This window comes from Rosa rugosa, chromosome 2, assembly GCF_958449725.1.
Source record: "Rosa rugosa chromosome 2, drRosRugo1.1, whole genome shotgun sequence".
NCBI classification, from domain to species: domain Eukaryota; kingdom Viridiplantae; phylum Streptophyta; class Magnoliopsida; order Rosales; family Rosaceae; genus Rosa; species Rosa rugosa.
In genome coordinates this window covers 60,029,004-60,052,490 of record NC_084821.1, presented here as the reverse complement: position 1 = coordinate 60,052,490, position 23,487 = coordinate 60,029,004, and the positions used below count along the sequence as shown (strand labels likewise).

General features: G+C 40.8%; 2 protein-coding genes across 2 annotated transcripts; one reads left to right on the top strand and one right to left on the bottom strand.

Annotated features, from left to right (window-relative positions):
- Nucleotides 1–2,377: 2,377 nt before the first annotated feature.
- LOC133728953 (uncharacterized) lies at nt 2,378–8,182 on the top strand. The gene is made up of 12 exons (XM_062156409.1): nt 2,378–2,531; nt 2,620–3,624; nt 3,776–3,859; nt 3,972–4,095; nt 4,406–4,729; nt 5,370–5,434; nt 5,886–6,042; nt 6,858–6,959; nt 7,045–7,146; nt 7,232–7,402; nt 7,596–7,727; nt 7,814–8,182. Coding segments are annotated over exons 1-12 (2,421 nt in total). The 5' UTR covers nt 2,378–2,529; the 3' UTR covers nt 7,967–8,182.
- A 4,109-nt stretch (nt 8,183–12,291) lies between these two features.
- On the bottom strand, nt 12,292–14,137 carry LOC133733049 (transcription factor JUNGBRUNNEN 1-like). Its single transcript, XM_062160660.1, has 3 exons — nt 13,817–14,137; nt 13,097–13,407; nt 12,292–12,854 (listed from the first exon to the last, which is right to left on the bottom strand). Exons 1-3 carry the CDS (start codon nt 14,055–14,057, stop codon nt 12,444–12,446), a joined length of 963 nt encoding a protein of 320 aa, XP_062016644.1. The 5' UTR covers nt 14,058–14,137; the 3' UTR covers nt 12,292–12,443.
- Nucleotides 14,138–23,487: the final 9,350 nt, after the last annotated feature.

Genomic DNA, 23,487 nt, shown 5'->3' with positions numbered 1-23,487 from the left:
GAAGAGGAGGTAATGCATGCAAGAACACTAGTAGAATCACTCTCAAGCCAAATATAGCGCCAACCAAATTGAAAAGCATAGTCAATCCCAAGAATAACTCCCATTAATTGTGCAAACAAGGCAGTTTGGTTACCTAGTCCATGACAAAAACCACCAATTAATGTAATGACCAGTACTATCTCTAAACACACCACCACAAGCTGCAAGCCTAGGATTACCCTTAGCCAAGCCATCAGTATTAAGTTTAACCCATGGAGAGACTGGGGGATGCCATAGAACCAATCTTGAAGCAGTGTGAGACCTTGAGGTAGGCTGAATACCCAACCCAACCCAATCAATAAATTATTATCTAAAATACCACTTGAGTGACCGGGCATGTGGGGAGCAGCGAAACGAAGTCAAGCTTTAGTGGACAGGAAAACTCTCATAAGAGAAGGAGGTTTATCATCAAAGCGTAGCCTAATGATAAACTCTCATGCGTGTCTTCCATATAGCCATTAATACATAAAGACAGCCACCAATCCAAAGATTTTTCAGTTGAGGAGAAAAAGGCTTACATGTGATTGTGTTTAGAAAATCACCAATAGAACCATTAGAAGGCAATGAAGTCCCAAAGCAACATGCCAACCATTGCCAAACATGTTGAGCAAAGGTGCATGAGTCAAATAAGTGATCTGAGTCCTCCAAATAGCCAAAATAACAGAGCTGACAAACAGAGACCATAGGAATGCCACGTCGTTGAAGTTGATCATCAGTGGGCAACTTATTATGCAAGAGACGCCACGCTAGCATAGAGTAACGTGGAGGAATGAAATGCCGCCATATCTTTGTTGCCCAATCAGCCGATGTTAGGCGCTGGCGAACAAGCTCATAACCCTCTGAAAAAGAAAAATGCCCAGAGCTAGAAGTTTCCCAAATTAAGAGATCAGGTGTTGAGACAATGGGAAGAGGTGTATGAAGAATTTCAGCAGCTAAAGTAGGAAAAGAAGTAATAAAGCTATTTGGTAAGACCCACTGCTGACCAGATACAAAAGACTCCACTTTAGTCATTAACGGTGCAGGAAAGTGTTGAGCTTGAAGCTGGTCAAGCAGAGGAGTATCGAGCCAACGATCTGACCAAAACATGACAGATTTACCATCCCCTACAAGCCATCTGGAATTCTGGAAAATTAGTGAAAGAATAGCCTTTAAACCATGCCAAATTGAAGAACCAAAATATCTATACTTCATTTGACGACAAATAGAGAAACGAGTGCATGCAAAAGAGCTCCATAAGGATATAGATGTGAGAACATTCCAGCCTAAACTTAGAAGAGCAGCAGTGTTATTCCAGGCAGTTCTTATCGCAACTATTCGGGTTTCTGCATTTGCCCATGAAATGTGAAGCTGAGTCGACTGCATGCTTTGTCTCTTCAACCACAACTAAGCCAACTGTATGACCCCATGGAGTTTCCCTGCAAATGCCAACTTCAGTGTGCAAGGATAGCACGACATTCAACTTGAACATTCATACATTTGGTATCATGCCACATCTTATATAATGAATTTGAGGCATTCAACTTGAACAACCATAATCCTATATATATTTGAGCGCCTACTATGGAGCTGAATCTATACCTTTATTACAAGTTCTTGGAAAATTTCTAAATTTTCAGCATCGCTTTCTTCCCTTCTTTCTTTCTCGTTGTTCTTTTTGCTCTCTTGAAGAAAAAAGTAAATTACATGGTGCTAAATGGAATTTTAATCAATATGTTAGGTACATGGTTTTCTTCTTCTATATCACAGTCATGAAACATTCTAATGTAATTGAGTATTGCGTTTATGTATTACTGTAAGCAATTTAGATTTAAATCTAGATGCAGCCATGACCGAAACTAAATCTATAATGTCTTTCAAGCGGGACTCCAACAGTTATTAATATATAGGAATCTAGAGTAACTTTTTAGGTGATACATACTCCCAATGGGAGAAAGTATGAAGTGATTCGAATTTGTGACCTCATTTAACTTTGTAAATACTAAATAGTACAATTAGACTAATTCCTCGACAAAAATCTTCTCATTTTATATAGACATATCAAAACTCCAAAAGTCCGTAATCTGGGTCCTGTGGAAATAGGTACGTGTCCCACGTCAGTTCTTCAGGGTCGAGTTTGTAAGTCTGCCTTGACGGGGAGATGTAGGGAAGCCTTCTTCTCTCCAAAACTTTTCGTAACCAAAAAAAAAAAAAAAAAAAACTCCCAAAGTCCGTAATCTTCACAAATGACATTTAGTATGGGCTGGCCCAATTCGATCCACTTGCCCTTCTCTTGTTTGCAAAGCCCATACTTTTTTTTTTCTTTTTTTCTTTTTCTTTTAACAACATCTGCTATATAACCTTCTCCATTTTATTTTTGTGGGAAAAGCCCCGAAGCGAAACTGAGACAGTCACCGCCACCACCCAAACCACAGTGTTTGCCGCCGAAGCTGAGAACTTCGCCGCCGCCTTCGATTCATTTTTGGTTCTAAACAATCACACACACCTGCAGCAATGTAAGTTTCAATTCTTTTTTTTTCTCTAAGTTTCCGTTTTGTTTCCCCCGGGAAAACTCACCGTCTTTTCACCTCACTAAATTTTCAGGTCGTCGAGGATTTGCGTCAAGAATTTGCCGAAACACGTCGACGATAAGAAGCTCCGGGAGCTTTTCTCCGAGAAAGGAGAAGTCACGGACGCCAAGCTCATGCGAACCAAGGAAGGCAAGAGCCGCCAGTTCGCTTTCATAGGGTTCCGCTCCGAGCTTCAAGCTCAGGAGGCCATCAAATACTTCAATAAAACTTTTATTGATACTTACCGGATTAGTTGTGAGCTTGCTCGGAAAGTTGGGGATCCCGAGATTCCGAGGCCGTGGAGTCGACATACTAAGGAGAAAGAGAAGGAGAAGGAGAAGAGAGAGAGTGAAGGTGCTGCCGCGGCGGAGGCGAAAAGCCGGAGCGGAGTGGGAGGGAAGAGGAGTGAGGATGAGGATGAGATTGATGATCCTAAGCTGAAGGAGTTTTTGCAGGTGATGCAGCCTAGGGCTAAGTCGAAATTGTGGTCGAATGACACTGTGATTGCTAATGTTGAGGGGAAAATTGGGAAAGGAGAGAAGAAGAGAGAGCAGAGGAAGAAGGGGAATGAAGAGAGTTTGGCGACGATGGATGTGGAGGTAGAGGAGGAAGTGGAGAAGGATGATTCGCACAATGTGGCCAAGGATAATGTGGTTTCGGATATGGATTACTTCAAGAGTAGAGTGAAGAAGGATTGGTCGGATTCTGAAAGTAGTGACAGTGATGACGAGGAAGAGGAGGAGGAAGGTGAAGAATTAGATGCTAAGGAAGAAGCTGAGGTTAATGAAGAAGAGGCAGGAGAGGAACAAGTACTTGCACAGAGTAATCCTTCGTCCAGTTTGAAAGATGAGAAAGATGATACGCTTGATACTAGTCGGCTTTTTGTTCGAAATTTGCCATTTACAGCAACAGAGGACGAGTTGGAAGAGCATTTTAGCAAATTCGGGGATGCACAAGTTCATCTTGTTATTGATAAAGAAATGAATCGGTCCAAGGGCATTGCTTATGTTCTTTACTCGCATCCAGAATCGGCACAAAGGTACTCTTTTGTGCTTCAAAGTTCACACGAGTGGTTCTTAATCTCATTGGATGGGTTGTGGCAACTTAATGATAGGGTGTTTTTGGTTGCTAACTATCATACACAAAAAGTCATTGTTGATTTGTCTTATTTTTGATTTTATTTTATGAAGGGCATTAGAAGAATTAGACGGTTCAATTTTTCAAGGAAGATTGTTGCATGTTATGCCAGCAAAACAAAAAAACCCGTCTCCAGGGTAAGTAGTCCTCTGCCATTGGCCAGTTTGCACAACTTCTTGTTCGAGGGAATTTTTGGTGTCAATACTCTTCTAATGGGATTGATTATGACTTTCTACTTGCACCCTATAGGGCTGATGATTCAGCAAACCAAGCTTCAAAGTCTCTTAAGCAACAAAGGGAGGAGAAGAGGAAAGCATCCGAAGCTAGTGGAGATACACGAGCATGGAATAGTTTGTTTATACGCACTGAGACGGTATGTCAAAGCACTGTTGCAGTATACATAATTTCACATGCAAATTTTATCAGTAACTACTCTCCACAGTTCCAGAGATAATTTGGAATTGTTAGGTCTTTTGTTTTTCTTTCTTCTCTCTCTCTTGAGACTGGAATAAAGAACCATGATTATCTGTTCTGTCTTTGGCTCCCTAATAGTGGTATTTTGGTAGCAATAGCTTAATTATCATGAATCCTGCCCTGCTCTGTTGAGTTCTTGTTTGGCTTTGGTTTGATGATGTCCTAAAATTATGCCCTCATTCCTCATTCTTTTTTGTTTCTTTATATAGGCTGTTGATCACTTAGCTCGGAAGTTTGGGGTGAGCAAGAGTGATTTTCTTGACCCGCAAGCTGATGATGTCGCTGTACGTGTTGCTCAAGCGGAGACACAAGTGATTGCACAGACAAAAAAGGCTCTTACAAATGCTGGTGTAAATGTAGAATCTTTAGAGAATTTTGCTGCTGGGAAAGGTGGTGATATGAAAAGAAGCAACCATGTTATACTTGTGAAAAACTTGCCATATGGTTCTTCTGATAGTGAACTAGGAAACATGTTTGGAAAATTTGGGAGTTTTGAAAAAATCATTATGCCTCCGACAAAGACATTGGCGTTGGTATGCAGCAAAAAACTTTCTTCATTTCGATTTATTTCTATGAGGATTTGCATTAGCTTAGGTGATGTTTAAAGTGTATCTCCTATTTAGTTCTGACATCATTGAAGTCATGCTTACTTTGTCTGTGCTAATGAGTAACTTCATCTATTGTTATATCCTTTCCCTTCCAGTAAAATTTGTCTGGCTATTATGATCCAGAGTTAGATGAAATTCAAAAAAAAATGAAAAAAAAAAAAACTGTTTATGATAACTTCTAAGAGCATGCAAGTTGGATTAGTAGGTGCAAGGCTGTTTACGAATTAGGAGAGTGGATGCCTTGCCTTGTACCTGGTAGAACAACATAGCCCAAGTGTGATCATTCAGAGTAATGAGGGGAAGAGTGGATTACATGAGATTAGGTTTGTGGTCTTATAGAAATTGGAAGCAAGGTTCTTTTGCCTGTTGACTTTCTTTTTTATTCTTATTTTTTAAAATTAGATGGAGGTTTTCTTCTCATTTTGACACTTGCTGATCAAAATGCTTTTTTTTAGGAGCTCCTGCTTTTTTTACTGCCAAGAGGAAGAAAACTTAATGGTTGATGATAGTAGCTTACTAATGATTGTATTAGTACTCTAATTTGTTGCTTCAAACTATCTTTCAGGTTGTTTTTTTTGAACCTTCTGGAGCTCGAGCAGCTTTTAAAGGTTTGGCGTACAAGAAATACAAGTAAGTTGTCCTTGTTTCTTGTGTTTTTGCTGCCTAGAAATATGAATACAACATGTCCAGTAGGATTTACTGCGTGTTTAAAAATGTTTTAGGTTGAATCTGGCCTGAATTCTTTTATTTTACTTCTGTATAATCTTTAAATTGCTAGAAAGTTTGAAGACAGGTAACTTGTACTGTTTTCAGAATATTCATGTTTTAGAAGTTTGTAAAGGAGAATATTCCCTCGAGCGTCATCTGATGATGAAATTTTTTGTGGAATTCACATGTTTGGTTTAGAAAATTTCAGTTATTTTTTGGGGTTATTTATGCTCTTTATAGTCTATAAACAAGCATGGTGTTGGGGTATCTATTTGATGGCCACTCCTTTGCTGTTTTTGCTACCAGTAGCTGCAATGGATTATTTAATGTTACAGGTAGAAAGATAAACTATTTTCCTCTAACAATGGTATAGGGATGTTCCTCTATATTTGGAATGGGCTCCTGGCAATGTTCTTAGTCCAATTTCAACAGCTGAGAGCAATGAAAAGAAGCATTCTGCTGTTGCTGAACATAATCCACTGGTGGAAGGAACTCCTGATGATCTTGATCTTGATCCTGATAGAGTTGAGGTTTGGTGTCTCTATGCATTTTCTTTCATTCAGCTTTCTCCCTTCTCCTCTGTAGTCTTCACATGTTATCTCCTAAATACAGTGTTCAAAAATCACAATCCTTTGCACGCAACACCACTTTGTTATCAATTGAACAGACACAATTAGTATATATTAGGAAGTAGTTATTTCTTCAAGTGTTTATAATGCTGCCTTTGTCGGTGTGGTTGGTGTCACCCAGCATAGAGATTCTGGGCCTTGCCTCATTTGTATAATGTTTATATGTGGTCTAGCGTGTAGCTCAGAGAGAGGGATCCTGTGTAAAACACCACAAATTTTCTCTGTTTCTGGATTGGACTGAAAACTGGAAACCTATTAAGGAGATATCAGAAAATAAATTATGTTAGAAAGTTTTGGGATTGGTTAAAAGAAATTTTGATTCTTGGAATTGCCTAAGTTTTGAAGTCTAACGGTTAGTTATTAAGAGGTATCTGGACATGATTGTTGTTATTATGGTTTTTGAATTGTAACAGGACCAATTTTTTTTATGTTCAATATTGTATATGGCATTTGATGGTTTAAAGTTGACATAATTCGGTTTAGGCTCAATTCGCATAACAAACAATAATGTGATGAAAACTTCAGTTATAGTGTTGGAATTTAATTGATTCTCCATTACCAATTGGTGCTAGGATAGAATGCTGTTTTTCTTGCATAGCTTTGGGATTGTGGGCACGTCTTGCTTACGTTTTTTTTTTCCTCTCACTTTCCTTGTTCTTCTGTTACATCTTGCTTATCTTTTGTCTACCTAATACACAACTATTTTGTGCTTCCAGTCACGAACTCTATATGTCAAGAATTTGAACTTCAAGACATCTGATGAGAGCTTGAAGAAGCATTTTGAACAAGTGAAGGAGGGAAGAATATTGAGCGCCAAGGTGATAATCTGTTTCTGTAGAAACATTACTAATATTATTTTCTTGATATATTTGTATGATGCATATCATGTTTCTCTATGTGCAGGTGAAGAAACACTTGAAAAAAGGGAAGAATCTTTCAATGGGATTTGGTTTTGTAGAATTTGACTCTGTGGAGACAGCCACAGAGGTTTGCAAGGGTTTACAGGTGAAGCCAAGAGTCCGGTCAAAATTATTTGCTTCTTATATGCAATTTATGGAAATTAATTCCACCTAATATTGATCTTTTCTAGGGAACAATTTTGGATGGCCACCAACTTATTTTGCAACATTGTCATGCCAAGCAAGATGATGTGCCAAAAAAAGTTGTGAAGGACAAAAGTTCAACAAAAATACTTGTAAAAAATGTAGCCTTTGAGGCTACAAAGAAAGAGCTTCGACAGTTGTTTAGTACATATGGCGAGGTAACTACTAAATTTCTATGAGTGATAATGAAACTTAACCAATTATGGATCATCTGATTATATTTTCTGTGTTAATTGGTTTATGTGTAGAAGACGTCATTTTAACTTTCCTGATTATTTATCTTTCTGGTATGTCTCTTCAATACCTATATAGTGATAATATACTCAAAGTACATTCCTCATCATATGACAGATTAAAAGCTTGCGGTTACCAAACAGATTGGGACAGCATAGAGGCTTTGCATTTGTGGAGTTTGCCACAAAGCAAGAGACAGAAAATGCCATCCAAGCGCTTGCAAGCACACATCTGTACGGTCGCCATCTGGTAAGGCATCAAAAGTATTATAGACATGGAGGATTCTTCTTTATAATGTAGAAATCAGCTATATGACTGCTTCCTATGAACTTCAGGTTCTGGAGAGAGCAAAGGAAGGTGAGACCTTGGAAGATTTAAGAGCTCGAATAGCTGCTCAGTTCACAGATGACCAAAATACTATTTCCAGGAAAAGGAAGGCTGTCGCAACCTTGGATGAAGATAACATGAAATTTGATATGACTGAATGACGAGTGGTATTTGGCGCGTGCATTGTCTGAATTTGAGTTGTACTCTGTTGCTATAGGTTATAGTTCATCTGCTATAGTTAAGCTAGCTCCGGTTTTGCTTAGTTGGGGGGCTGGTGTGTGTTGTTTTATCACTGTGGCACTCGTTTTTGTGAGCCATGTTTTATGTATTTAAGCAAATTCTGAAGGTATGCAAATTTTAGTATACCTTTTCTCTTCTTTCGGGATTTTAGATTTAAAATCTCTTCCACCAAAACTGATAGCACCATCTTCATAATCACTAATCCAGCCCACCATCAGTAGTCCATATTTTCTAGCCCAAGTAGTAGTAGCTAAATATCCTCCAGTACTTCGGACACGTGTCGTTATCTCTAGTTGTAAGGACCACGGTCCAGAGCAGCTTAAATGCTTTGCTCTCCTCCATTTTGAGCTATGAATGAAATTATGCAGTTTGTTTGAATTCCTTTTCATTTCCTTGCTTTTCTTTCAGTCCTATAGTTTTGTAGCTATCAATCTGGTGTCAAAGCCATGACCTTGAGAGGGGTCCAAACCCAGACCCCCTTCGTCCCCATGACCAACGCTTCCATCCCACCACTACCCCCAAGTTCTTTTCCCAACTTGTTGAAGAAAACCCTATTGGAGGAGGGGGAGCTGTCCGGTCCCCAGCTCTAGTACTGGACTTGTAAACACTTATTTTCCAAAGTCATAAGTCGCATTACGCTTGCTTAATCATTCGTTGTCTCTTGACCGAAGTAAAAAAATAAGGGTTTTTGTCCATTTATCTCATTTTTAGGGATTTTTTTCCACTTACCCCATTAAGTTTTTTTAATTTCATCTTACCCAAAACACTCTAAGAAAGTCTTCCCTAATACTCCATTAAGTTTTTTTTTTTTTTTTTTTTTTGAGACTATTTTACCCTCACCCTTTTGTTACTTAGAGAGAGAGAGAAAAAAAATGGAAGAGAGAAACCATAGGAGACTTCGCTGAAGCCCCGACACCGGCCGCTGGATTCCGGTCACCGGTCATCGGATTCCGGTCAACTTCGCTGAATTCCAGCTAACTTTGTTGGAATCCGGTCACCGGTCACCGCCCGCCGGACTTTTCTGAAAACCTCGCCAGAAAGGTTTATTGCCCCAATAGACGTTTATTGCCTCCCATTGCCCCCAATGGACGTCTATTGCTCCCTAATAGAGTAAACCTCTATTGCCCCCCAATAGAACTTTCGGTCTGCCGGAATTGGAACTAATCTTCATAAAATTAGACAAATAAAACTTTGATTAAAGAAAAAAATGAAGAGATTATATCAATTCAAAACGTCTATTGCCCCCCAATAGACATTCAAAACATTTTTTTTTATTTCCTTCTGCCCCATTACTTAAAAAAAAATGATTTGGGCACCCAGAAAATACTTTGGGCACCCACAGCATCCCCCTTCGCCGGTCAGCTCCCACCATCGATCTGTAATCTCATGCACCTCCAGAACCTCAACCTCTCCAACAACTCCTTCTGCGGAGACTGATACTTGCCGGAAACAAATTCACCGACAAAATTCCGAATCGGAGCAAACCCACCGTTATCTTGCCTCTGCTGCCTAACCAAACCCACCGTCACAGTTTTGACCGGATTTGCGACTGGGAGCGATGACGACGGCGTCCCGGTCCGGCAAGTCGAGTTGAAGCAGCTCCTCGATTTTGATCTTTGCTCCGGTGGCCTGTCGGAGCTGCTTGGTAACAGAGCCGGACTTGCGAAGGTGACAGTGGGCAGAGGCTGCTGCTGGTAAACCTTGTCGGAGAGGAGGAGGAGGACAGAATATAAAGGGACCTCACTGGAAAACACGGGTAAACCTCGTCGGAGACTTGACTGTGATGAGAGAGAGAGAGAGAGAACTGGTTTTTGCAGATCGAGGAGAGAGAGAAACTGGATCGGAAGGAGGAGAGAGATAGGGAGTGGCAATGATTTGTAATTCTTTAATTGGGTTGAGGTAAAATGATCATTTGATGTTAAATTGTGTATGTGGGAACAAAAATCTATTGTTGGGGTAAATGAGATAATTTTTACTTATTTTGGTGCTTTTGGTCAAGAACGCAAAAAACAAAACAAAAAACTATACTGTTTGGACTAAGCATGCGTCCTTCTTTTCAGGGGCGATGATTGGTTTCCTAAGCAATAATACCGGGTCCAAGGACAAACCTCCTGTTAATTCGTTACATAAATTCTGTCTTTGGTTTCATGCCAACATTGAAGACAGAAACTGGAAAGAAACTTCTTAGTGCAATCACAATACAAAAACAATGGCTGATGATGCCGATGCTAAGGCTGGATGTGAGCGTATATTTAAACGCTTTGATTACAATGGTGATGCCAAAGTCTCACTGACCGAGTTCGCGGATGCACTTAAAGCACTCGGCACTTCTTCGCCGGAGGAAGTGCGTCAACGAATGGACGAGATCGATATGGATCATGATGGATTCATTTCACTGGAGGAGCTCTTCGCCTTCCAACGTGCCAACCCTGATTTAATGAAGGAAGTCATCAAGAAACTTTCACCGTAAAACGATTTGTATCATATTTATGCATCATGTCTCTCAAAAAAATTATACCTTATCGATCGCTTGTGTAAATGTGTAATATATATATATAATGTGTTACAAACATGTGTTATATATATAATGTGACGAATAATTAAATCTCGGATAAACTTCTTCTTATGTACTAATTTAGTGGTTCATGGATCATTCATAAGCTTCCCTGCCTTTATATATATAAAACTTCTAGCTTTTCTGGGTTCATTAATATATCTCTGCCTGTATTTCTGTTTTGCAAGTTATATATTGAAAATTGCTTTGCAGCTATTGAGGAATAGAGGGATCACGTGCAAGTACTTTGACCATCAATGATTCATAAAATAGTCAAACTGAGGTGATCATGAGCAAGACAAATAGTCAAAGAAAAAGATGGGAACTTCTTCTGGAATATTACAGGACCAAGGAGAGGCAAAAAGACTGCCTCAACTTTGCCAACTATATATATATATATAAACCTTTCGAGGTCATTCATACACAAACATTGACTTCAACGTATGATTTGCGCCTGTGATTATTTTGATTCTGTCTTTTATCGAAGACAAAACGAAGAGGTGGAGGTTAGGGTTGGTTATATTTGTCAAACTACTGCAAATTGTATTCATTCTTATAACGAAAGACAGCTACCCTTTGCTCAGGGACGGAACTACAGCGACCCTTTGCTCATGGACAGAACTGGGAATTAGATTTGAGGTGGGCTAAATTTACCTTATGCTGACGAAAAAAATTATTCTTAAAAATTTGGCAAAGTCTACTTTGTTTTGATGGAATATCTAAATTGCATAACACTTGTTAAAATATCATCCACAAAATGCATTTTGTTACTCAAATCTAACAATAGAAATTGAAACAATTGAAAGTTAAATATTCAATGTCAATACAAATTCAACTACTTAAGTTGTGCTATTCAGTTACCTGAAGCATAAAACTCATCGATAACTGAATTTGAATCAATAGTATCAACAATATCTCTCTCAATATGCACTGTCATTAAATCTGCAAGAAAATCATCACTCATCTTGATTCGAAGTCGGTTCGATCTTAATGAGCTTCATGGCTGAAAATGCTCTCTTTGTTGTAGCCATAGAAACAGGAAGAGTCATCACTAAACGGAATAGTCTCTCAATAAAAAAGAATGGTGTCCTTGTGTTAACAAATTCTTGACATAACTCAGAAAGGGTACATAAATCTTGAAATTCTGAGTTCAGAGAATTGATACTCAAAATGCTCCAACTGGTCTCTTAGATCATTCAAATCAGGCACATCATGAGGATAGAATTTCACAGCCAAACAACATATTTTGTCAATGTCAGATGATTGAAAATCAAATCGAAGATCCAATGCAGAACTAAGAATCAAGAGTTCCCTTGTTTGCTCATTGAATCTACTGTTTAGTTCCATCAATTAAAAATCAATTACGGCATTGAATATTTCAACATGATAATAATGCTCAATAGTGACACAATTTTGTTGTTGAGAAAGACGACCTGTACCTTTCATATGGCAAGCACTAAAATCTGGAGCATCAATTGTAAATTTGTAAGTGCCTCACAAAATGATACAACACTAGCATGCAAAGAAATGAACCCAAATATCTTCTCTCAATTTTTTTTTTTTTTAGGGGTCTTATAACTTGGTATATATATAATAAATTTTTTTCCCCCAAAATGTTGAGGTGGGCTGCAACACACCTCAGCCCACCCTTGTGTCGGTGCCTGCCTTTGCTTAACCGAAACTTATAGTTTTCAAACTACTGCAAGAATGATTTTATGTAGGTGCAAATTGAATGATTGATTACATCTTTCAAGCTTGTTCAAATAAAGGAAGACTACTGATATTAATGCAGCAAAGTATTTATTACAAGCTAGGTTAGAGAACATAATTCCCATCTGATCTATCTAAACCGATCGATATAGCGGGGAGGGATTTAGAACGCAGTCGATCATTGGACTCAGCTCATCCCAGTTGGGATTATCTGATCTTAACATCTCATATTCATTTAGATTCCAGAAGTTTATGTATGAGTTCACCATTGGATCAACTACTTCATCTTTTAAGGTCAGCTGGCCTGCTGAGATATGATTGTTCCCTTCGCACAGATGATCATTGTTAAAATTAGGAGTACTGATCCTTTCAAGTTGATCATTCTTCTGAGCAGCCGGAGCACAAAAACTTCCATCCGACTCAGAACTGCATGTTTTCGAACTTGAATCAGCTGCACTTTGCTTGGAAGTTGTCTTCTGCCAATTTGTTTCATACTTTCTAGAAGAATTGTTTCGTTTCAAAATTCTGCATAGGGTCCAAACTTCCTGCAAAAATCATCCAAAAATTATATTATTTTCAATGCATTGCACACATATACACAAATAACATGGAAGACGTACATGTTATTTTTAGATTGTCCTTCTGTTTGAACTACTAATAAGGTGAAGTATTCTTAAAATGTGTAATCTAGATATCCTACGTTTATTGAGTGACCGCACAACATGTTACATATCTAATGAGAGAAGAAACAAGATTGTTAAATTTTACATAAGATTGATAATCTTACAGCTTCTTGAGTAATGTCATTGATATTAGAATTAGCACCAGTGCTTGCATTAGTAGCTGGAAGACGAAATTCGTGCATCATCCAATCTGTTTTGGTACCCTTTCCAGCACTTCCTCTATAGTATACTAGGGATTTCTTTAAGCCAATGCAAGTGTGAAATTCTCCTTCAACCGAATATACAGGTTTGTCAATGCCGGTTGCTTTCCAAAACCCAGATTTTGTGACCCTATTAGGTCTTATGCTATTTCTGTATTTCTTTCCCCTTCTGCAAAAGAAGTACCACTCCTTCTCCCCAACTAAACCACTAGCTTCTGCATTTCACCATAGAGAGAACCATAAGCATATATATATACTATTACCAAATGTTTAGTTGGCAAAAAAAAAATAAATTGTTTTAGTAATGTTCTCACTGTACACTATGAGTACATATACAAGCTGTTCGCACTAATTCCTTTTTTTTTTTTTTTTTTTTGAGAAGATTCGCACTAATTCCTAGAAAGCTTTTTACACCCTTCGATCTGGAGTACACATATACTGTAAATAATGACACTGTTATTTGCATGTGCCTTTGCCTTCAAAGGAGTGCAAGAAGCTTACTGGAGAGTGCAATCCCTCATGTTTACTCTTTGCTTTACTCGCAAGTTATCTAAATATATAAAATTGATCAACATAGTGAAAATAACTAGTGATGAAGTAGAAAAGGAAGCATAAAGAACATACTTGGAAGATCCCAGGGATCATATTTGTAGATGTCAATAAGTTTGATGAGCTCAAGACGAATAGGTTTGTTCTCCACCTTCCTCCTGAGGTAAAACCTCACAAGTTCTTCATCAGTGGGATGAAAGCGATACCCCGGAAGATAGTCTGCATCATCCTTAGTGTTGTTAATCGAATCCCTCATCATCATCTTCTGCACTTCCATTTTCTGTTTAGCTTCTTCCTCTTGGTGCCTTCTGATCATTATATATATTGTCTTGAAACCTTCTTATAGCATTACAGTGTGAAGAGGGATTTGCTTGGTCAAAAGTCGTGTGATTGACTAAACCAAAGAAAATTATTGTCAGTTTTGGGTGGAGATCGATCATCGAAGGATTTGAGACTTAAAGAGATGATTGTGATTTGTGATATATCTCTGGGGTCTGATGTTTGGACCCGAGAGAAAGAAAATTAAACAAAATTGACGTGTGGATTTGAAAAAAAGTCGCTATTTAATGGAATGGAAGTCTTTGAGAGGAACAAGTTTGACTAAGTTTGCAAATTTGGTTTGTACTGTAAACCTCAGGGGACAATGGGTTTTCACTTTGTCAAAATTGTTATCATATATCTAGTACTTTAGAAGAAACAAAAAAATCATTATGACATAATTATTTCGACAACGTTTGCTAATAATTCATGGAGTAAAAATCATTTACATTATCAACTTCTAGTAGTCCGTTTCCAAAATCAAGTAGGTTTATTAGACTCTAAAACTCACGTCGAAATTAGTATTTTCATCATAAGTCACCCTTGTTAGGTACATTTGATGTTATTGATATCTAAACCTTTAGTAGTGTCATCAGTGCAATCATATATGGATCTGATTAATTTCCCCAGCTAAATTTTGCATGCAAATTGCAATTTGGCTAGCATAACATCATTAACATTCCACTGTTAGGTCGCCAAGATACTTGACCGGTTCAGTTGACTGGTACCATGACGTACTCCTCATAAATTGTAGGAGCCCAGTAAGTCTGTACGTTGGTCCAGAGGAAGACTGGCTCAACTCCTCAGCCAACAAAGAATGGTCAAACTATAAGAAACTGCATGCATTTTTTAACATACCAGCAAACCTTTTTACATTACGCAAACAAACTAGATACAATCTCCTGGAAGCTATTTAGTGCTATATAAATCAAAAGTAGAAGCTGGCAGAGCGGAAAAGAAAAGTTCTCCTTGCCAAAACTAAGCAATTTTGAGAGTGTGACGGCTATGATATTCTAAAGTATTTGTCGTAAAATTTGCTTCTTAAAAGACATGATGAACTAATAATGAAGATAATGAGTGTTTCAGCTTCAGAATATCTTTGCTGATAGTAAGCATATGAGGATCGATTGTAAAATTTTGGGTTTCAAGGCATTGACATAGTTCTGTTCTTGGTATTTTATGGACTGCTTGAAATTTTGATAAACATTGTACGATTTTCAATACCTTTAACATCACCCTGCACTCTGTTACCCTTATCCTTGTGACTTTGACTCAACCGGAGGCCATCAAGATGTAGAATTTTTCTTTCAAATATAATAATACATAAAAAATAGAGTAAAATTGACACAGGAAGACAAAGCTGTAACAAAATTATTTTTTAATAAGAAAGACAGGAAATCAAAACTCGATGTAAGGTAGAAGTGTAGAACACAATGACAATTAAATTGAATAACTAGTTTGTCAAAGTAGAAGCTTCGGCTACAATTATTTAGACATATTTTCTTCTTCATTTTCGGGTTCTTCGAACCTGTACGAAGGTTAAACCTTGAATCTACTACTAGTAGAGTGGAAATAAGCTAGGGTTTGGAGAAGAACTGCGAGGTTATTTCTTTGACATACGCAAGCAGTAGTGTTTATAGTAAGACATTAATGAAATTGATGAGCGTCAAAGTCAGATTAAGAGCCGAAGAAAGCGTTGATGGCTGCTATAAAGAACTGTATACATGTGTTGTTTCCGGTTTAAGAATATTTTTGCTGACCAAACTAAGTTAGAAAAATCTTTCTGAATCCGTGGATTAAGACAGTTTACATAATATAATGTTCGAGCCCCCCACAACTCAGGCGCTGATATGATCAAGTATGGCATGCCATGCGAGAGTTGTTAAATATTGGATCCAGTCATCATAAGAGAGTGATCGAATCGAACACATTTGCAAGTTTGTATTTGGGTTGCTTTCCATTTGAATATCTAGAGTGTTTTACTTTATTTCACTCTCAAACTTATAAAAAATGTAAACCTGGCAATGTTGCGTCGTGTTTGAAGTTTGTTTCCATGTAAACAGTACCTAAATTCTATAACAAAAACTACTATACAGAAATTAACAAGTTACTCACTACATCCGTTAAGACTAATATCTAAGTTTGATTATTTTTAGCCCGCAAATCAAATATTATGTATAAAGCTTCGTTGAAAATTACACCAACAAATATAATTTGCTATGTTATAAACATATTCTTCTTTTTTTATTTTTCTTATCTTCATTAATAAATTAACAAAAATCTTACCCACCAGTTTTAATAGATTCTTAACATGTTAATTAAGAGGTTAACCAAGAGGTACAAACAGCTAACACAATGGCTAGCTTCTTATCGTGCATAAGATATCAAATCGATCCAATATGTCAAGGACTAAGTTGCTCACTTGTTCCATCATATATCAAATTTCAACGAAAAATGCTTGTTTCCAAATTTGAATATCAAATTATGTAACCCAAAGCATGTCATTTATTCAGTCATAACTTATAATAAATTAGTTTTAGATACGAGTGATCAGTGATGCTAGAGATCTGTTAGTATAGAGTTGGCATTCATTCTCTAACAAAACTCTACTCATTATTTTGAGTTTGAAGAAGCCCAAATTTGAAGCCGAAATATAAAGCTCAATATCATGATTGTTTAATTACAATCTGTTTCACTTTGTGGTTGTCTTGTTGCCGAAGACCAACTTGAAGATCAGTTCTATTGCAAGCTTCTCCTTGCTGTCTTGTCGAAATACCAAACTTGAAGATCAGCTGCTCATGGCTCAGGTAAGCTCATGCATTGCATCTCTTTCATAAAGTCATGGTTTTTCATGGGTTCCATTCGTGTGTCAGCCATGATTAAGGGATTTGGGTGTTGGCTTCTAAGTTTGGTTTTCCAAATTGAAATTTGGAGTATGGGTTTATCTTTGCAATCTGAAATTAAGGGTATGGCTTTACCTACTCCAACTGAGCTTAAGAGGTTGATAAGTCAACTGACTTTCTTGTTCTTCCTACATACATACCATACATACTCTGTTTCTTCTCGGGCATTGAAAATATTTGGGTTTTCAATCCCTTTGCTTATCAAGAGTTTATCTCTTTGGTTTTCTGCTTTTCGATGTTCTATGTTGAAAACAATTTGAAAAACACAAAGCCATTCATGCATTCACATTCATCTCTTGCATTCCATGAGGTCATTTGGGATTGCAAGCTTCAAAGGTGAAATCTTGAAGAAGAACTTGCTGCATTCATAGCTTGTGTCTTTGTTGAGATTTCTGAGTTGTTCACTTGTGTCAACAATTAGGAAGAAGTGAGTACAAACAATTTAGTGAGTTAGTCAAGAAGGGTTGCCGCGATCAGTGCAATCACTGTGTTGTAATCTTGTAATTTGGTTTCATTAGTGATTTGGTTTTGGTCTTTCATGAGTTAAAGGCCACACAGATGTTTTCCCTCGATGTGGTGTTTACTGCGCTAACAAAAACTTGTGTTCTTTACTGCTTTAGTTGGTTTGTTTGATTGTACAATATATATATTATGTTCAATCTTTGTACTCAGGATCGATCATCCAATTGCAATCCCTGAGTAAGTGTTTGAACAAAAAAAAAATTGGTTGTGAGCCTATTCACCCCCCTCTAGGCTCCTTCTAGGATCTTCAAGATCCCAAATATTTGTACCAAATTTGGATCCCAAATGATGAAATGATGTGGCACATCATTGATTTTTTGGAACTTAATTTCCAACATTTCTCTCTAAAAAAAGATTAAATCCTTTTAACAATATGCTTTAAAGTAATAATCTATACCATTATTATTAAAAGAAGAGGTTTTGTTAGCCAAAACTAAAAATTTGAATAGATTTAACCCTGAAAGATTAAAAAACTTTGAGAATAAATTAAATCACAAGGGTATATATGACAATTATAAAATAGATTTATATTAAGAAAATAAAAAAGAAATGATCCCACAACCCCCACTTTTCTCTCCCACTATTTTCTCTCTGCAATATCTGGTTTATTTAAATAAATAAAAAAACTATTACACATGCAGAGCATGTATGAAGAAGATCGACTAGTATTAATGTTTGTGTTTGAATGCCTTGACTCTCCCCAAACCCTAGTTGTACATACTAGGGAAGTCTCAACTAAGTTTGGCACTATCGGCTGGGCCCCATCGGTACTCCCATGTACTATGCCATGGGCCGGGTTCACGACCCACCATGGCGGGGCTCATTTGGGATGCCACCCCGGGCACCCAGGGCCCTGGGCAAGGCCAGCACAGCCCAACTATTTACACAACAGGAGGACTGATATGGCATCAGAAGAACAACTAGTGTCCCACATCGAAGATGGGGGAGACTTCCTTCACATGCTCGAGTATAAAGGCATTAGCACAACCACCTTTTACGGGTAATAACTCCTTTGTCCACTATTTACTTACTACACATCAATATTAGCTTCTCACTCAGGCATCGGAGAGGTGTAAACCGTCCGGTACGGTTTACCCCTCTAAGCGTGTGTTCTTGGTACAGGATTTAGGAGGTGCATCGGTACCCCAGACGGTATAGCATTCTGCGTGAGGTACCCGGAGAAAGCCACCAGAAACATTGGCGCGCCAGATAGGGGCCTAGTCATGACTGAGCCGGAAGGAACGGCAGGAGAGGGTAGAAGTGTCGCCCGGGCACTGATATTCTCTCCGGGTACTTCATCAGCAGAAGCGCCAGGTGTTGAAGAAATTCATGGTCTCGGATCCTTGGACCCGCATGTCCCGGACCAAGTGTCTCCGGTATCGGAATTGGAATCCATGCGGGCGGAGATAGCAGCCTTCAGGGAACAATCCAGGATCGATCGGGAACAACAGAATACCGATAGGGAAACAAACCGCCTTACGCAACAGAAGATGCAGGATCTGGAAGATGAAAACACAGCGCTGGCCCGAGCACTGGACCGTAGGCACCAGCACAACGAGGCGCTCACCCAGGCCCTGGCTAGAGCATCCCAACCAGCAACAGGCGTGAACGCTGCCCAGCGGGTAATCCAAGTACCGGTAGAATTATTCCCGGAAAGCTTGAGGCATCTACCACCACCACCGTTACCACAGCCAGTACCGAATATCCCCCCGGTAACCGACGCAAACACGGCATTACTTGTGCAAATGAGCAACTCTTTGCATGCTCTGCAGGCAAGGGTGCAGGCCACAGAAAACAGGGACACCTGGAGGGCCATGGCCACCTACGAGGATCGCCCGGGTCCTTTCACCCAACAGGTTAGAGGAGCCATTCGAGCGGATCTGTCGAAGCCACTGAAGATTGACTACACGGGGGTTGGAGACCCCTACCAGCATCTACAGGCCTTCCGCTCGCAAACAAGCGCCAAGGGATATACGGATGAGGTGTGTTGTAATATGTTCCAGGAAACCTTGTCAGGGGAAGCTTTGAGTTGGTTCTACGAACTGCCGGTCGGTTCTGTAGGGAATTTCAAGGAGTTAGCTGACAAGTTTGTAGCTCGATTCATCTTACGCACCGATGGGATACACACACCAAAGGGCCTGTTAAAAGTACAGCAGGGAGAGAATGAAACTTTGAAGTCTTTTGTAAATCGGTGGCAGGCGGCTACCGCCAAGTGCCGGGACCTTAATAAGGAACTGGCCGAGCTGGCTTTCAGGAGAGGCTTAAGGCGCGGAGAATTTCTCTATGGGATTAACCATAATCCTCCAGCCAACTACGACGAGCTGATGGCCACTGCCATCAGACACGCCCAGGCCGAATTCGAAACCTACGGGGACACCCCCAGACCAGAGCTAAGGGTGCCAACCCCGGCCTCGACTGTCAAGGATGAGCCACGAAAGAGGGAGTGGGCCCATAGTCATGACAGGTCACCCCATACCTCGAGCAAAAGAAGCAAAGAGTCCTCATCCAGGACTAACAGTTATGGGACCACTCATCATCAGCGGGAGCCAAGGGTACAACAGGCCCCGCGAACACCACCACCCCCCCGGTATGAGGTGTTCACAATCCTTAACGCTTCATACGAGACTATTTGGAATGAAAGTAAGGATGAAGTACCGGGCCCACCCCCAAGGAAGTTCCCGAAGAGTAAACTTACCCAGCAAGATACCGGAAAGTTCTGCACTTATCATGAGGATGCCGGACACAATACCAATCTCTGTGTTGCTTTAAAAAATACTATCGAGTCCCTTATCCAGAGGGGCAAGCTCCAACGGTACCTGCCTGCTAAGGAGATAGGAGCGGTGGACGTGTACGGCCAAATCTTCACGATCCACGGTGGGGGCCCGAAGGAATTACATCCCCAGAGGAAGAGGCGAAATTCTAGTTTCGGTCATCCGGAAGTTTTCAACTTCCACAAGGCCCCGCGGCAAGACGGTGGTACCGGATGGACATCGGTGACATTCCTGCAGGAGGAGGAAGCCGATCTGAAAATGCCCCATGATGATCCCTTCTTAATCACGCTCCAAATGGACCATTATATAATGTCCCGGGTGCTCGTGGACACCGGGGCCTCAGTTAGCGTATTATTTCGCGATGCGTACAAAGCTTTGAACAGAGGGAGAGCCAAGCTGTCGCAGGATAATGAGCCCCTCATTAGCTTTTCAGGGGATATCGTCCAACCACTCGGATCAGATTACCTATCGATCACGGTAGGCGAAAGCCCAAATTGTTCAACCATCAAAACAAAGTTCATCGTGGTGGACTGCGTCTCATCCTATAATGCTATCCTAGGCCGACCGGCACTTTGGCGTCTGAAAACCTTCATTGCAGGTCACATGCTGATGATGAAAGTGCCAACCCCGGTCGGCATTGCTACGATCCGAGGTGACCAGGCCGCAGCGAGGAAATGCTATTCATTGACCGTATCTCGCGGTAGGGGAAAGTCTGAGATGTTGCCCGTGGCTACTAACCCTCTGACGGACAGGTACGGGGATCCCAGGGACGATACCGATTCAGACGAAGAACGGCCCGGTGCCGTAGAGGACATTGAGGAGGTGGTGCTATCAGAGCAGTTCCCGGACAGGACTGTTAAGATAGGTACTAAGCTGTCTCCGGTTATCAGGGAAAGGTTGATCTCGTTCCTCCGCTCAAACTCATCTGCATTCGCCTGGTCATATGAGGACATGCCCGGTATACCAATGGAGATAGCCACGCACAATCTTAGTATTGTCCCTTATTCAGCACCGGTAAGACAAAAGAGGAGGGCCTTCACACACGATAAGTACCGGGCTATCCAGGCTGAAGTAAAGAAGTTGATGGCCATCAACTTTGTCAGGGAAGTCACGTATCCCCGGTGGTTAGCCAACGTGGTCATGGTGCCAAAGAAATCTCAGGGATCATGGCGCATGTGTGTGGACTACACAAACCTCAACCGGGCTTGCCCCAAGGATAGCTTCCCGCTCCCGCGAATTGACCAACTAATCGACTCCACTGCTGGGTACCGGTTACTCAGTTTCATGGATGCGTTCAGCGGGTACAACCAAATCCGAATGAACCCGGCAGACGAGGAGCACACTGCCTTCACCACAGACAAGGGTCTCTATTGTTACCAGGTCATGCCTTTCGGATTAAAGAACGCAGGTGCCACTTATCAGCGACTCGTCAACTCTATGTTTGAGAAGGTTATCGGTACTATCATGGAAGTTTACGTGGACGATATGCTGGTAAAAAGTTTAACTCCGGAGGACCACGTAACCAACTTGTCAATCGTCTTCACCATCATATTACGCAATGGTATGCGGCTTAACCCGCAGAAGTGCATCTTCGGGGTCGAGGTAGGAAAGTTTCTCGGGTACATCATTAGCCACAGGGGGATCGAGGCCAACCCGGAGAAGGTGCAGGCTATATTAGACATGGTATCCCCAACCTACCGGAACGAGGTCCAATCTCTTACAGGCAAGGTGGCCGCCCTGTCAAGGTTCATCTCCAGGCTGACGGACAAGTGTACTCCTTTCTTCAAACTGCTAAAAACCCAGCACGTCGAGGTAATAGCCTGGACAGCTGAGCACGAGAGTGCTTTTATTGGCTTGAAGGCGTACTTATCAGCGGTACCTCTACTTTACAAACCTGTTCCGGGAGAAATGCTCTACATATATCTGGCGGCATCTTCAACGGCTGTAAGCTCAGCTCTGATTAGGAAGGACTCCGATTGCGAGTACCCGGTGTACTATGCTGGAAAGGGGTACACTGGTGCAGAATCCAGGTACCCGGACATTGAAAAAATAGCACTGGCTCTCTTGGTATCGGCCCGGAAGCTTAGGCATTACTTCCAAGCACATTCAATCACCGTTTTCACTAATCACCCGCTGAGGCAGGTTTTGCAGAAACCGGAGACATCGGGCAGGTTAATTAAATGGGCCATCGAGCTGGGAGAGTTCGATATCAAGTACCAACCCCGGACAGCTATCAAGGGCCAGGCAGCGGCAGATTTTATTTCTGAGGCGATTCCCTCCCATAACCCTTCCTTGGAATCACCTGAACCACTAGCCCCGGATCCGCCTCCACCAAGCACTTGGCGATTATATGTTGATGGCGCATCCAACAAGAAAACAAGTGGAGCCGGTATCCTGCTAATTAGCCCGGACGATCAAGTCTACGAGTACGCCCTCAAATTTGCCTTCAAGGCATCCAACAACACCGCAGAGTACGAGGCACTCATAGCAGGCCTGCAGATCGCCCGGGAACTGGGGGTGCAGCACCTTAGTATTTTCAGTGATTCCCAGTTAGTAGTAAACCAGGTCAGCGGTAACTTCGAGGCAAAGGAACCCCACATGTCCTCTTACCAGGCTCTGGCTCGGGCATTAGTGCAGAGGTTTACCTCCTACATTTTTACCCAAATACCGAGGGCAGAAAACGACAAGGCAGACGCCCTTGCTAAGCTTGCATCAACTTCCCCAAGTCCTACCTATGGAGCCATTAAAGTCGAAATACTCGAGAGACCTAGCACTTCTAAAACTGTGTCAGAAATATTCGCTGTGGATCACACAGCTTCGTGGATGGACCCAATTTTGAAATACATGATCGACGGCCTGGCACCGGATGATAAGGTCGAGGCCAGAAGACTGCAGTTAAGGTCAGCTCGATACACGATCATGAATGGCAAGTTATACCGGAGAGGCCACTGCTTCCCCAGTCTGAGGTATGTAACACCGGAGGAAGGTCACAAAATAATGAAGGACATACATGCTGGTGTATGCGGTAACCATGCCGGAGCCCGATCTCTTGCACACAAGACCCTAAGGGCAGGATATTTCTGGCCAACCATGTAGGCCCTAGCCCAAACAATATCCAGTTCTTGCCACAAGTGCCAAATGTATGCAAATATCCCAAGGGCACCGCCCATTGCTCTTTCCATCCTCCTGGCACCGTGGCCGTTCTGTCAGTGGGGTTTGGACTTGATTGGCA

Coding starts and splice junctions, on each gene's coding strand:
- LOC133728953 (XM_062156409.1), top strand. Junction 4,096..4,405: donor TGTTTATACGCACTGAGACG/GTATGTCAAAGC, acceptor TTCTTTATATAG/GCTGTTGATCACTTAGCTCG. Junction 7,403..7,595: donor TGTTTAGTACATATGGCGAG/GTAACTACTAAA, acceptor ATCATATGACAG/ATTAAAAGCTTGCGGTTACC.
- LOC133733049 (XM_062160660.1), bottom strand. CDS start 14,057: ATGATCAGAAGGCACCAAGAGGAAGAAGCTAAACAGAAAATGGAAGTG. Junction 13,408..13,816: donor TGATCCCTGGGATCTTCCAA/GTATGTTCTTTA, acceptor GGTGAAATGCAG/AAGCTAGTGGTTTAGTTGGG. Junction 12,855..13,096: donor ATGACATTACTCAAGAAGCT/GTAAGATTATCA, acceptor TGATTTTTGCAG/GAAGTTTGGACCCTATGCAG.